The 15989-nt window shown below is 45.3% G+C and overlaps 1 protein-coding gene across 2 annotated transcripts in view; it reads right to left on the bottom strand.

The window, feature by feature from the left end:
• The window catches only part of NEDD9 (neural precursor cell expressed, developmentally down-regulated 9), a 37261-nt gene extending 21480 nt beyond the window's left edge, over nucleotides 1-15781 (bottom strand). The window contains exons 1-2 of one of the 2 annotated variants that reach the window (XM_064705276.1): nucleotides 15712-15781; nucleotides 426-602 (exon numbers count right to left, since the gene is read on the bottom strand). In XM_064705276.1, coding sequence (XP_064561346.1) covers nucleotides 426-602; nucleotides 15712-15723 — 189 coding nt within the window. In that variant the 5' untranslated portion in view covers nucleotides 15724-15781. Of the gene's footprint in view, nucleotides 1-161; nucleotides 603-15711 lie in introns of both variants that reach the window. The other variant, XM_064705275.1, reaches the window with a different exon arrangement.
• Nucleotides 15782-15989: the final 208 nt, after the last annotated feature.

Genomic DNA, 15989 nt, shown 5'->3' with positions numbered 1-15989 from the left:
GTTCATGAAGATGAAGATGAGTTGCAGCAGCTCTTTTGAACACATAATGTGAGAGTGCCACAGGCCAAATGTGCTTCAGCCTGGGAGGAGCCTGAATCCCATGCTTCTCCCAGCCCAAGTGAGCTGCTCTGCAGCTATGAAATAAAAGCAAATGCACACACCTTGTTAGTCACAGCTGGACCATCAATACACCTCTGCATGGAGGGTGGCACCTGGTAAATCTCTTGTCCCACCAGACCGTGACCGGTGGGTATCTGGTAAATTCCCTGGTTTTGGTGGGAAGGCGGCACTTGGTAGACAGGGTCCCGTGCCGAGGCGTGCGAGCTCGGCACTTGGTAGATCTTCTGGTGGCTGAAGGGCTGATTCATCAGTCCTGGGCCGGGCACGTCCTGGCCAGGAGGGCTGTCCTGCACCACGGCACCTACCAGGAGCTTCACGCGGTTGCCTGGGACGATGCCTTGGCGGCCGTGCAGGGAGCAGAGCCACCATCCTTCCAGCCCCGCGGTGTTCTGCTCTATCACCGTCAGGATGTCGCCCTTGCGGAAGGCCAGCTCCTCGGCACACTCGGGGACATTGTCATAGAGGGCCCTGGCCATAAGATTCTGTGGAGAAACAAAGGCAAGAATAGCAAGTCAACAAACAAGGCAGAATTTTTCCGTATCTTCAAGCACATTCTACGTGATAGGAAATATGGACTGAATTTGAAAAAGAAGTGTGTAGGAAATAAAAAAAAAAAAACATGGAAAATCATACAGCACAGGATTCCTCTGTCTCAAGTTGGGAAAATGAGAGGATTATGCATTAGCAACACTGCTAGTGAGAAATCTTCCAGTAACAGTGGGTCAGATAGAAGCTCTTTATACGGCCTAGTCACCTGAACAGACAGAAAGTCAGGAGAGTGCTGCTCCTGGCACTGAGGTGCTCTTCCTGTGAATGAGGGGCTTGTACCTTCATCTCCTGACACTGATTTCCCTACAAACATGCTCTGTGTACTGCTACAGCCAGTTAGCAGCCATTAAAAATAAACCTGAGCAAGACTCACAAGGAGTGAGTAATCCAGAGTAATTTTTCCCAAACAGTCTTACATTTGTGGGGTCCCAAAAGACTTTCCACGGAGGTGCAGATCCCATTTAGTGTACAGACAGTGGCCTGGCTTTTTTAGCTGACGCTTGCAGGTGGCCTTAAAAGTGATGGATCTGTAGACCACCTAGTAAGAAAACCTATCTAAAAATGAGGTGACAAAACGTCACGGTTTTGAGCTACGATGCTCATCTTTGCATGTAGCTTTGTGCCTTCTCACTCTGCAAACTTCTTCAGGGGCACAGCATAGCACAGCAGTAGTTTAATAGATAAAACCCTTCCTCCCCTGCTGCCTCAAAACCAGCCCCACAAAAAAAAAAACCTCCAAACCAACTTCAAAGAATGCGGTTCCTCTGAGGTCCACCTTCTGTAGAAAGATCTTCAAGAGAAAAATATAATTCCAAAAAATAATTTGCCCAGTGACCCCAAGCAGGGTCATGCCCGTGCCTTGAGGAAAGCAGTGCCCATCTAAAAGAATGTAAGAATGTAGGTATCAACCAGCACCACAAAGAGCCTTTGTGTGTAACATAAGGGGAGACTTAGGGCAGCCAAAGAGTGTCTTTGACTTGTGTCAACACAGTTTAAGCACTCTTAGATGCACTTTGCTTGATTATGTGAAGTGGAGCAGTACCATCAACACAAGGAGCTTCACACAGCTCTATCCCCAAGCATTTGCCCAGAGTTCCAGGCAGGCTTTGCAGCTTGCCCTGACTTCTCTCCTGCTAGGGTTCTACTCCAAGCAGCACCTCTGCTATGCAGTTTTAAGCCAGCTCTGAGTTGACGTAAGGCTGTGATGAGTTACTAATAAGTACCACCTCCTCTCCCAGATGGACCCACCTCCCTTTCCTCTTTCTTTGCAGGCCTCTATGGCACATCCAGCTCTGAGTAACTGGCCAAGGTATTCAATGGAAAGTAGGCAGGCTGTCTGCACTAACATTCTTGGACCCCTCAAAAAGGCCATGAAGATTTAATTTCTTGGCTCTGGTGATATTTCCAGACATATTGGAAACAATTGCACCATGACTGCCTGATTTTCAGTGAAGGTGGTCAGCAGAGGTGGTTATAATCCAATTGTAAGCACTTGAAAAAATATACAGTGCCCTGGATCTGAAGTGTTCAAGCTGAAATATCTGGATACAGTACACAAACTGAAATGGTGCTATGCCACCAAAAAGGATATGCAGCTGCCTTAAAGATTTATCTTTCCTATGTCAAAGGAATAGCGTCAAGTACAGTTTAGTGTTTTTATCTGTCATATTTATATTCCTTCTTGGACACTTCAGAACTTTTTCTTTTAACCATCCCTCACTTGTTATATCTTTCCCTGTTGACACACTGATGTTTTCCCATCATTCCTGTGCTACCTCGAGACAGAGACTTTAGTTTGACCTTGCTCAGTGTAGCAGGTTGTGTGCAGGGCTGACTGGTGGATGGAAGGGGGATAAGCTCAGGTATCACATAAAAGGTAGGTGAACTTGCATTTCCCAAGACATGCAGGGTTGAAATGGGGTGCATGAGATCAATTTCCTCGTCTCTGAATGGGAGATCAGCTTTCAAATGTATGAGAAACACTGGCTTTACCTTTCATCAGCATCATTAGCGAGGTTGGTATAAATTAAGCTTTGGCTTGGAAAAGCAGGATTGCCATTTTGAACTCCCATGTAAACAGCAGCACTGGGGCTCACCATTCCCTCTCATGTATGTCTACTCAGCTCATCAGTCAGTAACACTAAGATATCCCAATATAGATAAAGCAGGGAGCAATTTTTGTCCATGCCTTGGCAAGACTGTAGAACTATTATTTAAGCATGGTCAAAACCAGTGGTCTCTTCTTGGGCACTACCTCTATGCTCTCGCTGCGTCAACCAGGCTGCTCAGTGGAGTCTGAAGCTCAGAAAACAAAAGCCCCAGCCTAATCTGAATATTCATGTCAATCTCTTATCTTTCCACATTTCTTTCTAGCATGTCTTTCACAGGGGAAATCTACTAATGGCACCAGAGCCTGTGCAACTTAAAGAAGACTTTCACAGGGCAGTTGTTTAAAGGAGGAAGATTACAGCTGGTGGGGGAGGCACTAACCACGCAGGCAAAATCAAAGATAAATGTGTATTTTTCTGTACTTTGGTGTTTAAAGGTATTTGAAAAACTTGATTAGCTTCTGCAGCAAAGCAATTCTCAGAACAAAACTGAAATGGTGGTAGAATTAGAGCAGATAAAAGTTCCCATGTGAATTTTTTTTTCTAGCTGCTCATTATCTCTGTCCCAGTGACCTTCTCACCACCTGGCATGCAGCATGTTAACACTTTCTGGATGTGCTTCAGAACTTCTTTGCTGCGAACAGCTTCAGATTCTCATTGTTGGTGTTAACTCAGGCACCAGTATGTGAATTATACTAACTGGTTGCCACTTGTTTCACAGCCATTTCCCTGAGGCCTTTTAAATAGCCCAGAGCCATGCCACCAGCACCATTCACTGATGGAGCAGTGAAGCAGGAAAAATATTCCTCCAAATAAGCACTGGGACCAGAAATGCTAAGCCTGCTGCTTGGTGCCAGCAGCAAAGGCGCTGCTCCTGCTAAGCAAACCTTCTGTGTTTTACCCAACTTCATTCTTCCTTCAGAGGATTGCTTAGTGTGAGCTTCAGAAACAGTGTCACAGTCACTTTCACAAGTCAGCAGAATCAGCCTTGAGAAAATTGCAATTGTGACCACAGAAGGCAAGCTTTGGAAACCACAGGTACCTTTTACCTGCTGTGGTGATCGCGATGGTCGTCTCTACTTTTCATCACACAGAAAGAAGTTCTGATCAAAGACATCTTTCAACACCTGTGGGCCTTATCTCCAAAGATTTGACAAATCTGAATCATTTTCTCATTCTGTGGGCACTGTAGCCCATATATCAATATTCCTTCTCATTGGTCTCATCAGGTCAGAGAGTGGGGACAGTTACATGAAATTAATTGGACTTGCTCTGAAGAGGCATAGATCTGTCCACTCAACTGCCTGAGAACTGGCACCAAGTAAGCACTAAGATCTGATATGAGAAGACAAAAGCACAGCAGTGACCTTTTTGTATCACTAAATGCTAAAAAAACTTTGTCTGTTTCCTAGAGAAAGGGCAATGAGAAAATTGCCTTGGAACTTGTTTTCAAAACTAGTAAGTTGCACAAAAGTCCCCTTAAAGGGATTTATATTCCCAATAAAAAAGAAAAAAAAAAAAGGGAGGGCAACAGATGCAGAGCTACAAAATCAAGTTCTGTAAAGGCTGGGGAAAATTACCTTATGCTACATAGGGAAAAAAAATCATTTTGTTATAGAAATCAGCTGCATTGCATAAAATGAAGATACTGGCAGCTACCAGCTTCTTGTAATAAGACTAATACTGGGAGTATCAGTTGCTCTCCTTTGGTCTAGTTAAATTAACTACATGATAGGAGCAGTGGTGCCCTCCTCAAAATCCAAAAGTCCATGTGGTCCCTGGGCAGCAGCTCCATTCTCCTGCGCTCCCAGCGTTGTGACAGCCCTACTTCAAGTCATGAGTGCTTCTCTGCAGCTAATGGTGGATTGGAAAGACTCAGTTCAGCTTCTGTGTCAAGCCTTGCTAGCAATACTGGGATGTCTGGAAGCTGAAGCCAGGGTCAGGCCCCATGGTGTTAATGCTCTGTACAAGTAAAACAAAAAAACCCCACATTTGTTCTCAAGAAGCTTAAATTCCTCTTAACCTTGGGCTCATGAGTGCAGTAGAAAGCATCTTATGTAAAATCACTGAAAATCGGAAGTTTTACAGTCTTCTGTTTAACAAAGTGCTATCTCAGTTGTCAGCAGGTCAAAGTGAAAATGGAGCCTGACCCTAATGACTGCTGCCTGGGGATTTCAGCTGGAACACACTGCAGGAAAAGGCTCAGCAGACTCTGCTGACTCTGTCAGAAACTGTCTAAAAGTAAGGGAATGGAAATGGATACTCTCAAGATCAAATGCAGATTACAGTGCCCGTGGTCCCAACTTTCTACATTGGTTGAGACAAAAGTAAAGCTTTCAAGCTCCCTCTAGGTAAAGTGAACCTGGGATTTGAAACTTCTGTCTGAGGTTTTCTTTAATGCCATTTAAAGTCCATTAGATAAAAGCTGGAAAGGGACAATTTGTATTCTCTGTACACCTCAGATTTTTCTTTCTTTTGCACCTAGGATGCATGACCCAATAAGCAAGAGATGCTGCTCTGAAAACTGTCAGCTGTTCTACTTGCAGAACCCAAACAAAAAAAAAAAAAGACTCTGTAAGCTATTTTTCTTCTCAAATCTTGGAGGAACAACATGTCAAATTCAGCTGTATAAATGAGGTCTATTACAGAACTGTCAGAGGTGTCTGCTCTCTCCTTAGCCTGTGGCAATTGGTGGCTGACACATCTGCAGCTGGATGGAGACACACGAAAACACTTTGAAGATCACGACCTGTTTTGGCTGCCCTTCTCTGCAGTGAGGAGAACTGAATTCTGTAATTCATAGTCTGGAGGATGAAGAAGGTGTTTGTTGATGAGGCTAAGTGGCAGAAGAGGGAAGAGGCAAGAGTTAAAGAGAAGAGTGGAAACATCTACCACTTGTGTTAGAGTAAACACATGCAGTGACGTGGGTAACGAGTGTGTGAGGTGCCCAGAGCCATGGCAGAGAAGGCAGGAATAACAAATGACATGCCAGGAGATTAAACACAATGGTCTCTTCAAGGGCCCAGCGGCAGTGCCAGGCTCCCAGCACAGGGCTGCCCACTCGAACCTCTCTGCCAGCTCCACGATGAATGAACGCTCGAGGAAAAGGCTCAACCAACCATGAGCTCAAAGAATTCCTGCTGCATCCCTCAGAGGTGCAATAGGAAGATACTGATCCCCGCTCTGTGCTTGGCTGCTGAGGCGTATGTTTGGTTCGGCTTTGTCTTGTTTTAGAATATTGCTTCCTGTGTGTAGAGTTTATGTGCAAACACGACTGGGAAAACTGCCTCTGCTCTTCACTGAAAGAGGGTGGGACCCCTTTTTTCTATTATTGGGCAAACTGTTTCTTAAAATGAGAAACAGCTTCTCTCCTATGTTTAGCTTGGGAGTAGGAAGGGAGGAACAAAGGAAGGAAAGGTGGGGGCAATGTCTGTGAACAAACCAGTAGCTTAATTTTGGTTGGATGACTTTTAGTTATCCACTATTTTTCATACAGATTCCCATCTTTTAGATTTCTTAAAAATGAATGACTGGGGCTGCATTAGGCCCAGTAGTAATGATGTGCCTGTGAGATAAAAGGATTGTTCTGAAAACCCTGTAAAAAGTTTTATTCTGAGATACACCATTTGCCTACAAGCAGGACTCAGAGAGAAGAGAGGAAAATTTTAGCTCTATTGTGCCTTCTGACAGAAGGGTTTCAGTGCAAGAGTCATTGGACAGTTTAACTTCGGTTCCTTTCTCCTTTTCTATTTCTTACTGTCACTGCCCCTGAAATAAAGCATTCATTGTGCTGTGTTGGCAGGGAAAGCAACTCTTGAAGCACACTAGGTAACAGGTCTATCTGTAACAAGCAACCTATCACAAAGGCTACTTAACAGAAGTTGACAGAGGTCACTGAATAAGACATTCAGCTTTGAAAAATGTCTTTGCTGGTCTGCTCAAACCTGGAAGAAGGCAGTGTGAAGAGCAAAGGCAGTACCTGATACACACAAAGCTGCCCTGGTATGTTCCTGGGCAGGTCCCTGTAGGCAGTGACATGGGGAATGGACCATGGAATGGCAATGCTTGGCCATAACAGCCCCCATCCATGTACAGACCTGAAACAACTCATTGCCAGCAACAAGTGTGTGCAGGCTTTTGCTCTTTATGTCAAGATGAAGTGTGCAGCTGCAGAGAGGAGGCAGGAAGTGCTACCACAGCCCCTATCAAAGAGCCTCCGCACTAACAGGGTGTCACAGCTACCACAGCTGCAGCAGGGGAAAGGCCCCGAGCACCCAGCCTGAGCGTGGCTCTGGAACTCTGAGCTCCCTTGGCTCTCCCAGCTGATGACAAATAAGGGGTCCAGCTGCAAGTGCCCACCATGGTAATGCTTCAGTTCACTCCTCAGGCAAAGCTCATAGCTCTGCTTTTCAGGCACTCTCTTGCTTTCTAACATCAAAACCCACAAGCTTTTGGTTTAGCAAAGATAATTCTCTGGTCAAGTGCTGCTCACCCAAAAAATTCCTACTGGTGCTCCAGCCTGTGTGAATAAAATACTTCACAATTCTGCACTGAGTGCATCAGCTTATTGCCATGCCTGATGTTTCCCAATGGAAAAGTGAGTTGAAAATAAAGATTTCTGGCTCCATATCTATTGAGAGCAACAAAATGATAATTCTACATTGGCAAGAAGAAAAAAAAAAGCCAGGCTGTCTCTGTTTGCTCAGACGATATTCTTTCATCTGTTCACTGAGTTTTGGTTTATTGGCTTGCCCAGTTTTGTATCAGTTCGAGGGAATGAGAGGCATTACAAAGTTAATCACAGAACACAACATCCTAGGTGTTAAATAAGCTGTTCCTGACGCTGCCAGGGCTGTACCTCATCCCAAACCCCACGTGGATGGCACAGAGCAGGAGGAGCTCAAGGGGAGCGGGGCGCTCCCTTTCCCTGCGCGCAGCCAGCAGGACAGGCAGTCCTGGCTCCGCGGGCAGGGGACATGGCTGGGATAAGGATCCTTTGGGACAACAGCCCGGCACAACAGCCCGGCACAACAGCCTGGCACCGAGCAGGCCCTGCTGGGCTGGCACACCACCCACCCTGTGCTGCTGCCATCGCAGGCGTCACACACAGCGTGTGACAGAAACACCTAAAGCCAGGCAGAGCGCTGATCCACTCAGGACATGTTCCTCTCATTCCCTCTGAACTCCTGGGGTTTTACAGGAGTGCCGAAATAGCATTCTCTTTACTCTCTCTGGGATTACAAATCACATCCCCTGACTTACCTTCAAGATCGATTAATATTTTGGGAAATTCCACCACACCTAACTCACTAAGTTTCTGTATATGCTTCACCCTCGTAACCGGTTTCCTTTCCCCCCACCCAAGGAAGGGCGTGATCTTGTTCCATGACTTTAAAAGGCCTTTTCAAATCTGTCTGAGGGCTGTGTGCCTTTTGTGACATCAACAGGGAGAGAGGAAAAAAAAAAAGCAAGCATGCAAACAATACCCTTAGAGTAAATATGATCTCACTGTGATTAAACCACAGTACATCAGAATCAAAAAGCAGATGTAAAACTTAACCTCTTTCCCTCAGGCAAGCAATTAAAAACTTAATGAAAGGAGATCGGATGTTAAATGCTAAAGAATTGAAGAAGCAGAGCAGAAGGGGGAAAAAAAAGTACGGAAAGAAAGAATCCCAAAACGTGTGTTTTGAGTTCTCAGTTTTCCACTTTCTGGCATTTGTGAGCAGTCCTCTCCCAGACAAAGTTTCCTTAAAAAAAAAAAAAAAAAAAAACAAACCCAAACCCTCCTTCCAAAATTAACCCTTCCTTCTGCAGCTCTGGGGAAACAATTCCAACCTGATTGTCAAGAAACCACAGCTATGTAGACACAGGACCTCAGTATTGCCACCAACTCACTTGTTTGATGGCTTCAGCTTTAAAAGTATGTTTTTTAATTTTTTTTTTAAAGTCTAGAACCTCGATGAACTAGGACATGCTCTTCTTCCCCCAGGTTTCTCAAAAAAAAAAATTCATTAGAAGGGAAAGCCATCCTACTCTACCACTTTAGTGTTACCACCTAGGATACTACACAGCAGCTACAATTTGGGATGCCCTGAGAGTGCAGCTAACTAAAGAAAAGCAAGCTCAGGAACTCCTCTTTTTAGGCTACTTCCAGCCCTCAGCAGGCTGGTGGGACAGGAGGCACATTGCCTGTGAATGAGAATTCCAGGGGAGCCAAGCCTGGCTGGCAGCTGAGGTTTGCCAGGTCCAGTCAGAGCCATCTCAGTGGCCAAAAGTCACCAAGTCTCCCAGAACAGCTCGATTTTGGCAAGCTGACATTTTCTGGGTAAGTGTACCCCCAGAGAAGAGGGATGGTGAAGGTGCAGGTGAGTTTTAAGCAGCTCTGGTTACTCTGCTCAATCTCAGGCTGAAGCACAACTTCAGCTTCATCATGTAAGATTTTGATCTTGTGCGAGATTGGTTTGGGCAGTTCCTGGGCTGCAAATAAAATAAAGCAGTATAAAAAGAGAGACAGAAAACAAAAGAAGATATTTGCTTGTAAATACGCCCTCCTGTAGCAGTAAAAATTGGTTTATTACCCTAAGCATTTTAACGGGATGTAAAGTCCACAGGACAAGGGCACTCATGACACCACCTACTGCTAGCTGTATCTTAAACAGAGTGCACACTTCTGGTTGTCTTGTACTTAACCCTTTGGATCAGAAACTTCTTTAGAAAGAGAATTATTGATTTTTTAATGGTCTGTATCTTCCTCTCTGTGTCTTCAGCTAAGCAGGTCATTTGCTGGAAGAACTGAGATTTGATCCTGGGCTCCTTCAGCATTTTCTAAGACTTGCTGTTACCAAATGATTTATGGTATTGCTATTGCTAAAATTTTCAACCTTGCTGTCGATGAGGCCTGCTTAAGAAAGGGCTTCTGATGTGCTGACTTGCATTCCTGTAGAGTAAACCCATTCTCATTTCTCTTCCTTTTCTGGCAGGCTGATCCACTCTGACTGTGAAGAAAGTGTTTTCAAAACCAACATAAAAATAGAAAGGTGAGAATAGGCCTCATCCCTATAGACAAAAAAATTAAACAATTTTTGTCATGCTATGCATTTGTGTTTCTAGGAGTGTGAAGTATGGCTTTAGCAGCCCTGTTTCATGTCAAACACAAACTACGTCCAAATCTGCTGTGGAAAAATGAGCTCCTTAAAATTAAGACAGTTTCCACTACTGTAATGTCTAGACCAAAAGGCAAAAGAAAACGGGCACTTGCCAAGAGCAGGCTGTGATAATCAGGCAATAATATGCAGAGGCTGCACTCTGAGCTGCTGTAAAGCGACCCGGCTTCACTGGCGCTGAGAGCTGCAGCCATTGACAGGCAGAAGTGCCTCTACATGCAGCTTTTCTTAGCAGTGGCCTGACTTAATAAACATTGCTCAATACCTGCCATAAATACAATTTTCATAATACAGTCCCAGAGGAGTGTCTGATCAAGCCCACTGAAGGCTCGGCATAAAGCACCTTTCAGGGGCCAGAGTGCTGCTCTAACAGGAGATGTCCACTGCTTTCATGGATGCTCAGAGAGCATCTGTTATGTAAAGAAGCCTCTTCAAAAGTGACTTAGGCATTTATGATTCCAAATGTCACTGAAAGTGGTTACCTAGAGAGGCATGTGGACTTTTATGTCCTAAGAAGTTCAGCTACTTGTCTCCATCAAGTGCACCCAGAAATGGGAACAGTGCAAGATAAGGGTCCTCCACAAGTGCTGCAGCCAAGGCTGAGACTGTGCATACTCCTCTTAAGCACTCATGGTGCTTTAAAAATGGAATTAAACTCTGGACCCTGGGAGACAGGTGGGTTCCTAATTGCTACTGGTATGAATGGGATTTAAATACTTAAAATGCTGTAATAAGTTAGTCCAAATAAAATAAGCATGGCAAGAGTGACTTCCCATTGGCCCTTAAGTGACCTAAGCAGATCTATTGTGTGCAGAAGGCACTCCCATGCCCTTAACACCTTTGATAGCAGCAACAGGACATGTAGGAAGCTCTGTGCTCCTGGTTTTCTACTTTTCTAGATGCACCTGGCCTTGCTGCAATTATTCTGGTACTTATAATGGAGCACAGGCAATACACAAATACAATCTTCTCCTCAGACCCCACACACAGGAGTTCAGTGTTCAGTGATCAGGTACCAGCGCAAGTATAGCCTTCTAACCCCACTTGTTGCTGGGTTTGAGATGGTAAGATTCCAAAGATAAGTTTGTCTGCAGTCTTAGGAACTGTGCTCCAACACTTTAGCAAGTTCCTGATAACACTTCATGAGACTTCTCTGATGTCTAGACTATATTCTGCAAAATAGCAGAGTTCTGCAGCCTAAGACAGTAACCATTGAAATGTGCTTTCATTTTTCCTTTGCAGAAGATGTTTCCATAAAGTCTTACTATTAGACAGCTTTCCTGCTCTCTGATCCGATAGGTCCCCCTGGATGAGGTATTTTGATAGTATGGCACTGTTTGGAATCAGTAGAGTTGAGCCAAGACACCTCTAGGCCAAGTAGTAGTCTAATGTGCAACCTGCAGCCTCTAGCAGGACCTTAAAAGCAAAAGTAAAACCATCCCAGACAAGTATCTAATGCCTCTTGCTCTGTCTAGAATCAAACTGAATTGGGACAATCAAATAAATAAGGAAGGCCATTCACTTGCTAGTTCTGCTTCCCCATCAAACACTAGGAACTACTGGACAGAGACAGATTAGGCTGCCAGTTCCTGATTCAATACATTCACAGCCACATTACTCAGGAGTAGCTGTTAGCATAAAAAGATAGAAGTTTAGAAATCAGGTAAAAAAACTGCTTGCTGTTGGCTACAATGTTTTGTGATGGTTCTTATTCTTTCTCTGAAATAAGCCCTGTCACATCCCTAAGCCTCAGCAGCTCCATATAAAACAGAAGTAAAAACATTCTGCTGTCCCACCAAGACTTTGGTAGAGCAAGTGGACACAACAGTGTGTTGAATTTCTCAATTACTCTGGGGAAGTGGGTACTCTCCCCTTTTAAGTATACTAATATAAATCTACAGGGGGAGTACAGGAGGGGAAGGAGGGCACACAAGGCTACAGCCAGAAGCTGAGAATGACAGTGGCCGTCCAAGCTTTATGAAGGGGACAGTCCTTCTGGCTACATCTCACTGGCGCTGCTGCTGACTTGGGCCTGACCCTGCTAGACCTCAGCCACCTCATCCTGTAGGTGCACAGGTGAGAGAAAAATCATGAAACTTCCATTCTAAACCCATGGCAGTAAGAGACCTGGCACAAACTTGGACTGGTTTTCCCCTTGTCAGTTTGTTCTTCTCCGAACTACATTTTACAAGACTTTACAGTTCCTATTTACTTCTGAGTTTGACTGCCACCCTGCGATTGCTGAGATACTGGAAATAAAAAATGAAACAAAGAGGAAGAAGGAATAAATGAAACAGAGAGGATTTGGTTAATAAAGTACAGACAGTTCTTTTCCTTTTATATGGTCCAGCACTCAAAGTCTTTCATTGCCAGGGTTACAAGCAGCTTTTCACAAGCACTTCTGGTTGGGAATATTGTATTTCTTCCCAGGGACACTATTTTGTTTGTCTTGGCGTGCAGACATTGTAATCAAGTCTATATATTACAGGACTGTGCCTTAGCACAAATGGCAGGCATTTCGAACCCTATTTAGGTTTCTTCCTTGCCCAACAAATTATCTAAAAATAGATAATCAAGACCTCATACTTTACATCTACGTCATTCCTTTTGGCTTAAATGAGGTAAGGAATGCAGGGCTTTTTTTCTTCTCCTCTTTCACTGTTTGGAAGTTTTAGTAAACAGACAAATCCCCTTTTCTTCCATCCTTCCCCCTCTTATTTTGTCTTCCATGTGAACAGCCACCAAGCTACAAAGGCCTTGTTATGATAATGTCTTCTCCCTTTTGCTTCTGTTGCACTTTTATTGCCTGAGATAAGATTGCAGGAATTGGGGGCCAGATACACCCTCTCCCATCCATGTCCTTCCCTCATCATGGAAACCCATTGGAATTTCTGTTGCTACAGAGTACACTGTAGCTAGCTGTAACTGCTCCATCCTTGGAGTCACAGCCTGGGTTTGGTTCCAGAAAAGGCTGACCCTACTCCTGGATTACAGAACACTGGAATGGAGTCCTGTGAGAACTTGATGGGTTGCAGTTTTGTTGTACATGGGGATTTACCTCAAAAGCAAGCTGTTGTCCTCAAAGAGCTGAGGTGCTGCCCTCATGCAACTGCACCCCTGCAGGAATTACTTCTGAAAGCAGCTTTTAGACAAGCAGGACTAAGAAATGCTCCAAACCAACACAAATATTTCTTATGCTTAACCTTTCCCATCTTTCCACAGCTCAGCTAAAATAACTTCTGTGTTCTCAGGCTTTTAAGTAGTTCATGAATGGGACAGCAGGACCTGACCTGGGGTTAAGTTTCTCTTTGCTTTAAATAGTCACAGAATCACTGAATTTCACACAGTGTGCAAAAGCTAGACAGTGGTGAGAAGACATATTTAAGGTAAAATTCTGAACTTGCTTAAGTCCACAGAGATTTTCCCTTTCAGAGGATTCAGACTTGAGTGTTAAGGTGGAAAAATGCAATGGACAATAAAAGAAGCTTAGATGAAGGAAGAGAGGGAGGGAACAAGTTTTGAAAATGTCTGAATAAAAAATGTATAGATTGTGTACCAAAAGGATTTCTAGACCAGAAATGACCTTGGGTTTAGTCACACTGAAAGCAAAATCATGAGTGATGGAGAGACATATTCAGGGTCTCACCCATGAATCAGTTCCTGTTCTGTCCTACTGTTAAAACTCTGAATTAAACTACAATGAGCATTTCAATAATTTCTTCAAATGAGGCCTTACAGACTATCACAATGAAAGGAAGGAATGACAGGCCCCAGTATAACACTGGGAGCAGGTAAACAGAGCCAAATCTGCACCTGGATGCTAAGCCTCCTCTGAAGTGATATGTCCCCAGGCAGCCATTAACATTCTTCGTTCCTTTATTTCATGTGTACAATAAAAAAATAATGTTCTTCTATAGGAAGATAAAGAAAATACAGAAAGAACAAAAGAACAAAGACTGAATGTGCAGGTATTTCCTTTGTGTATTACTCTAGGGATAAGAAATAGATCTAAGAATGTTTGTCCCAGTTAAACACTGTAACTACTTTACATTTCCCAGGGAAAGTAAACACTGTAATCCAGCAAGAAGGTTTTTGAGGCCAAACCCCTCAGTCTTCTCTTTTTATTTATTTATTTTTAATGGCTTGTTCTTTCTCTGTCTAGTCTTCTCTGTCTAGAATTACGTCATTACAAACCAAATCCGAAATCCTCAATCCCACAATACAGGGCAAAGGAAACATTACAGAGCAGGGAAGACTTCCCCCTTTTGAGCCACCTTATCTGTCCCTATTCTTGCAGGGCCACTGGCCTACATACAATAAATCAGGAAGCTGTATAACTATGCAGGACCATTACTGTGCTACTGGGATACAAGTGCTCCTTGTCCCTGGGCAGCCTGAAAGCAGTTTGTGAGCTTTGGACTAATAGTGACACTGCTCCTCTACCCTCGAGTGCCTGATGTTTTCTACTCAGAGTAACACCTTCTCTAGGCAGGTATAAAGTCTGCCTGGGCTGATCAGAGGTGGAGCAGATAGAAGAGAATAGATAAAATTAATCTCAGACTTCCAATCAGTCAGTTGTTTGAGACACGATTAAAAAAAAAAAAAAGCCATGAGCTCCACCTCAAAATTGTGAAAACCGCGGATTACCTTTGTCAACCCACATCTAACACAATTTCTTTTGCCTTGTCTTTCCATGAGATGGAGAAACTGGCAGTTGCTTTGGAAACTTAACTCTGACCTTTCCCAAAGTTTGGCTGGAGAGACCCTGAAAACTTGGCCTGAGCTCAGAGATGTACAGAGGAGCACAAAAATCCCCGCACGTTTACCTGGGTATCACTCACACATCTCACACACACTGCCACTCCATCAGCACCCTTTCACACCACGCTGCCTCACTTTACGGAGTACGGAGATGGACTTCACTTCCAAAGCAACCCAGTCTCCAAGTAAGTATATAGCGTGTGACATTTCCAAAATCACCTTTTTATTGACGCTGAAGTTATTTTTGGCAGGGCAAGGAAAGTTTTTCCTTCCCTCCCCCTTTTTTTCCAATCGCACAAGATTACGGTATGTCTGTACAGTAATCTAATGCCCCGTCGGCAATTCTGTACCTTGCCCAGACATTTCTGAGTAATATTAGGACAAAAGGCTCCACATTTGTGTTTTTTGGGAAAAAACCCAAAAAACCAACCAACCACAACCCCCTCTGGTAAAAAGTCGCTAAAAGTGATTATTGAATAAGCGGGGATGATAGGAATTTGTACAGGGGATAGGCTACCCATTTTAAAAAAATGCTAGGGGTTTTTTTTTCCCCCTCGCTTGTGATCCATCAAACAGACCGCACTGTGATGAGGAAACATCCACAAGCGCCTGGAAGGAGGTGAATGAGCTCCCGGGGAGGATCGGGGTACCTGTCCCAAACGCGCCTGGCCATCGCGCACCGCGATCCCGGGCTCAGCCCGTTATTCAGAGCCAGCACCAGCGGCAAAAGCGAGAGGAGCTCCTTCTCCCCGCACCGCCAACACCGACACAGCACCCGGGGGTCCCCGCAGCCCGACCCATTCCCTGCGCCCTCGTTTCCCACTCCGCGCGAGCACCTTCCCGGGCTCTGCGCCCGGAGGCAGCGCAGCGGAGGGCAGAAGGGAGAGCTGGCCGTCCCGCGGGCACAGGCTCGCCTCGAGGAGGTGCGGAGGGGATCCCCGAGCGGTCGGACCCGGCCCGCGGTGCAGTGCGGGTCGTGGTGCGGGCTCGCTGCCCGCCGCGCTCACCTTGTACTTCATGGCTGCGCCGCCTCCGCGCCCCGCCGCATCCCCGCGCGCTCTGCGCGCCCCGCCGCGCACCGCCCCGCCAGCCCAAAGCGCTCATTTGCATAGCGCCGCCCTCATTTGCACGGCACTCGAGCACGAGCCGGCCCCGCCCCCGCCCCCCCCGCGCCCGGACCGCCGTGGCGCCGGCGGGGCCGCGAGTTCGAGACCGGGCGCGGCGCCTTCCGCCCTTTCCCTCTGCCGATGGCAGGCAAGAGAGAGCCCTACAGAGCGAGGGCTGG

Source organism: Zonotrichia leucophrys, chromosome 2 (genome assembly GCF_028769735.1).
Source record: "Zonotrichia leucophrys gambelii isolate GWCS_2022_RI chromosome 2, RI_Zleu_2.0, whole genome shotgun sequence".
Classification (NCBI taxonomy): Eukaryota; Metazoa; Chordata; class Aves; order Passeriformes; family Passerellidae; genus Zonotrichia; species Zonotrichia leucophrys.
Note: the sequence above shows the minus strand (reverse complement) of the source record. Positions and strands in the feature narration are given on the sequence as shown.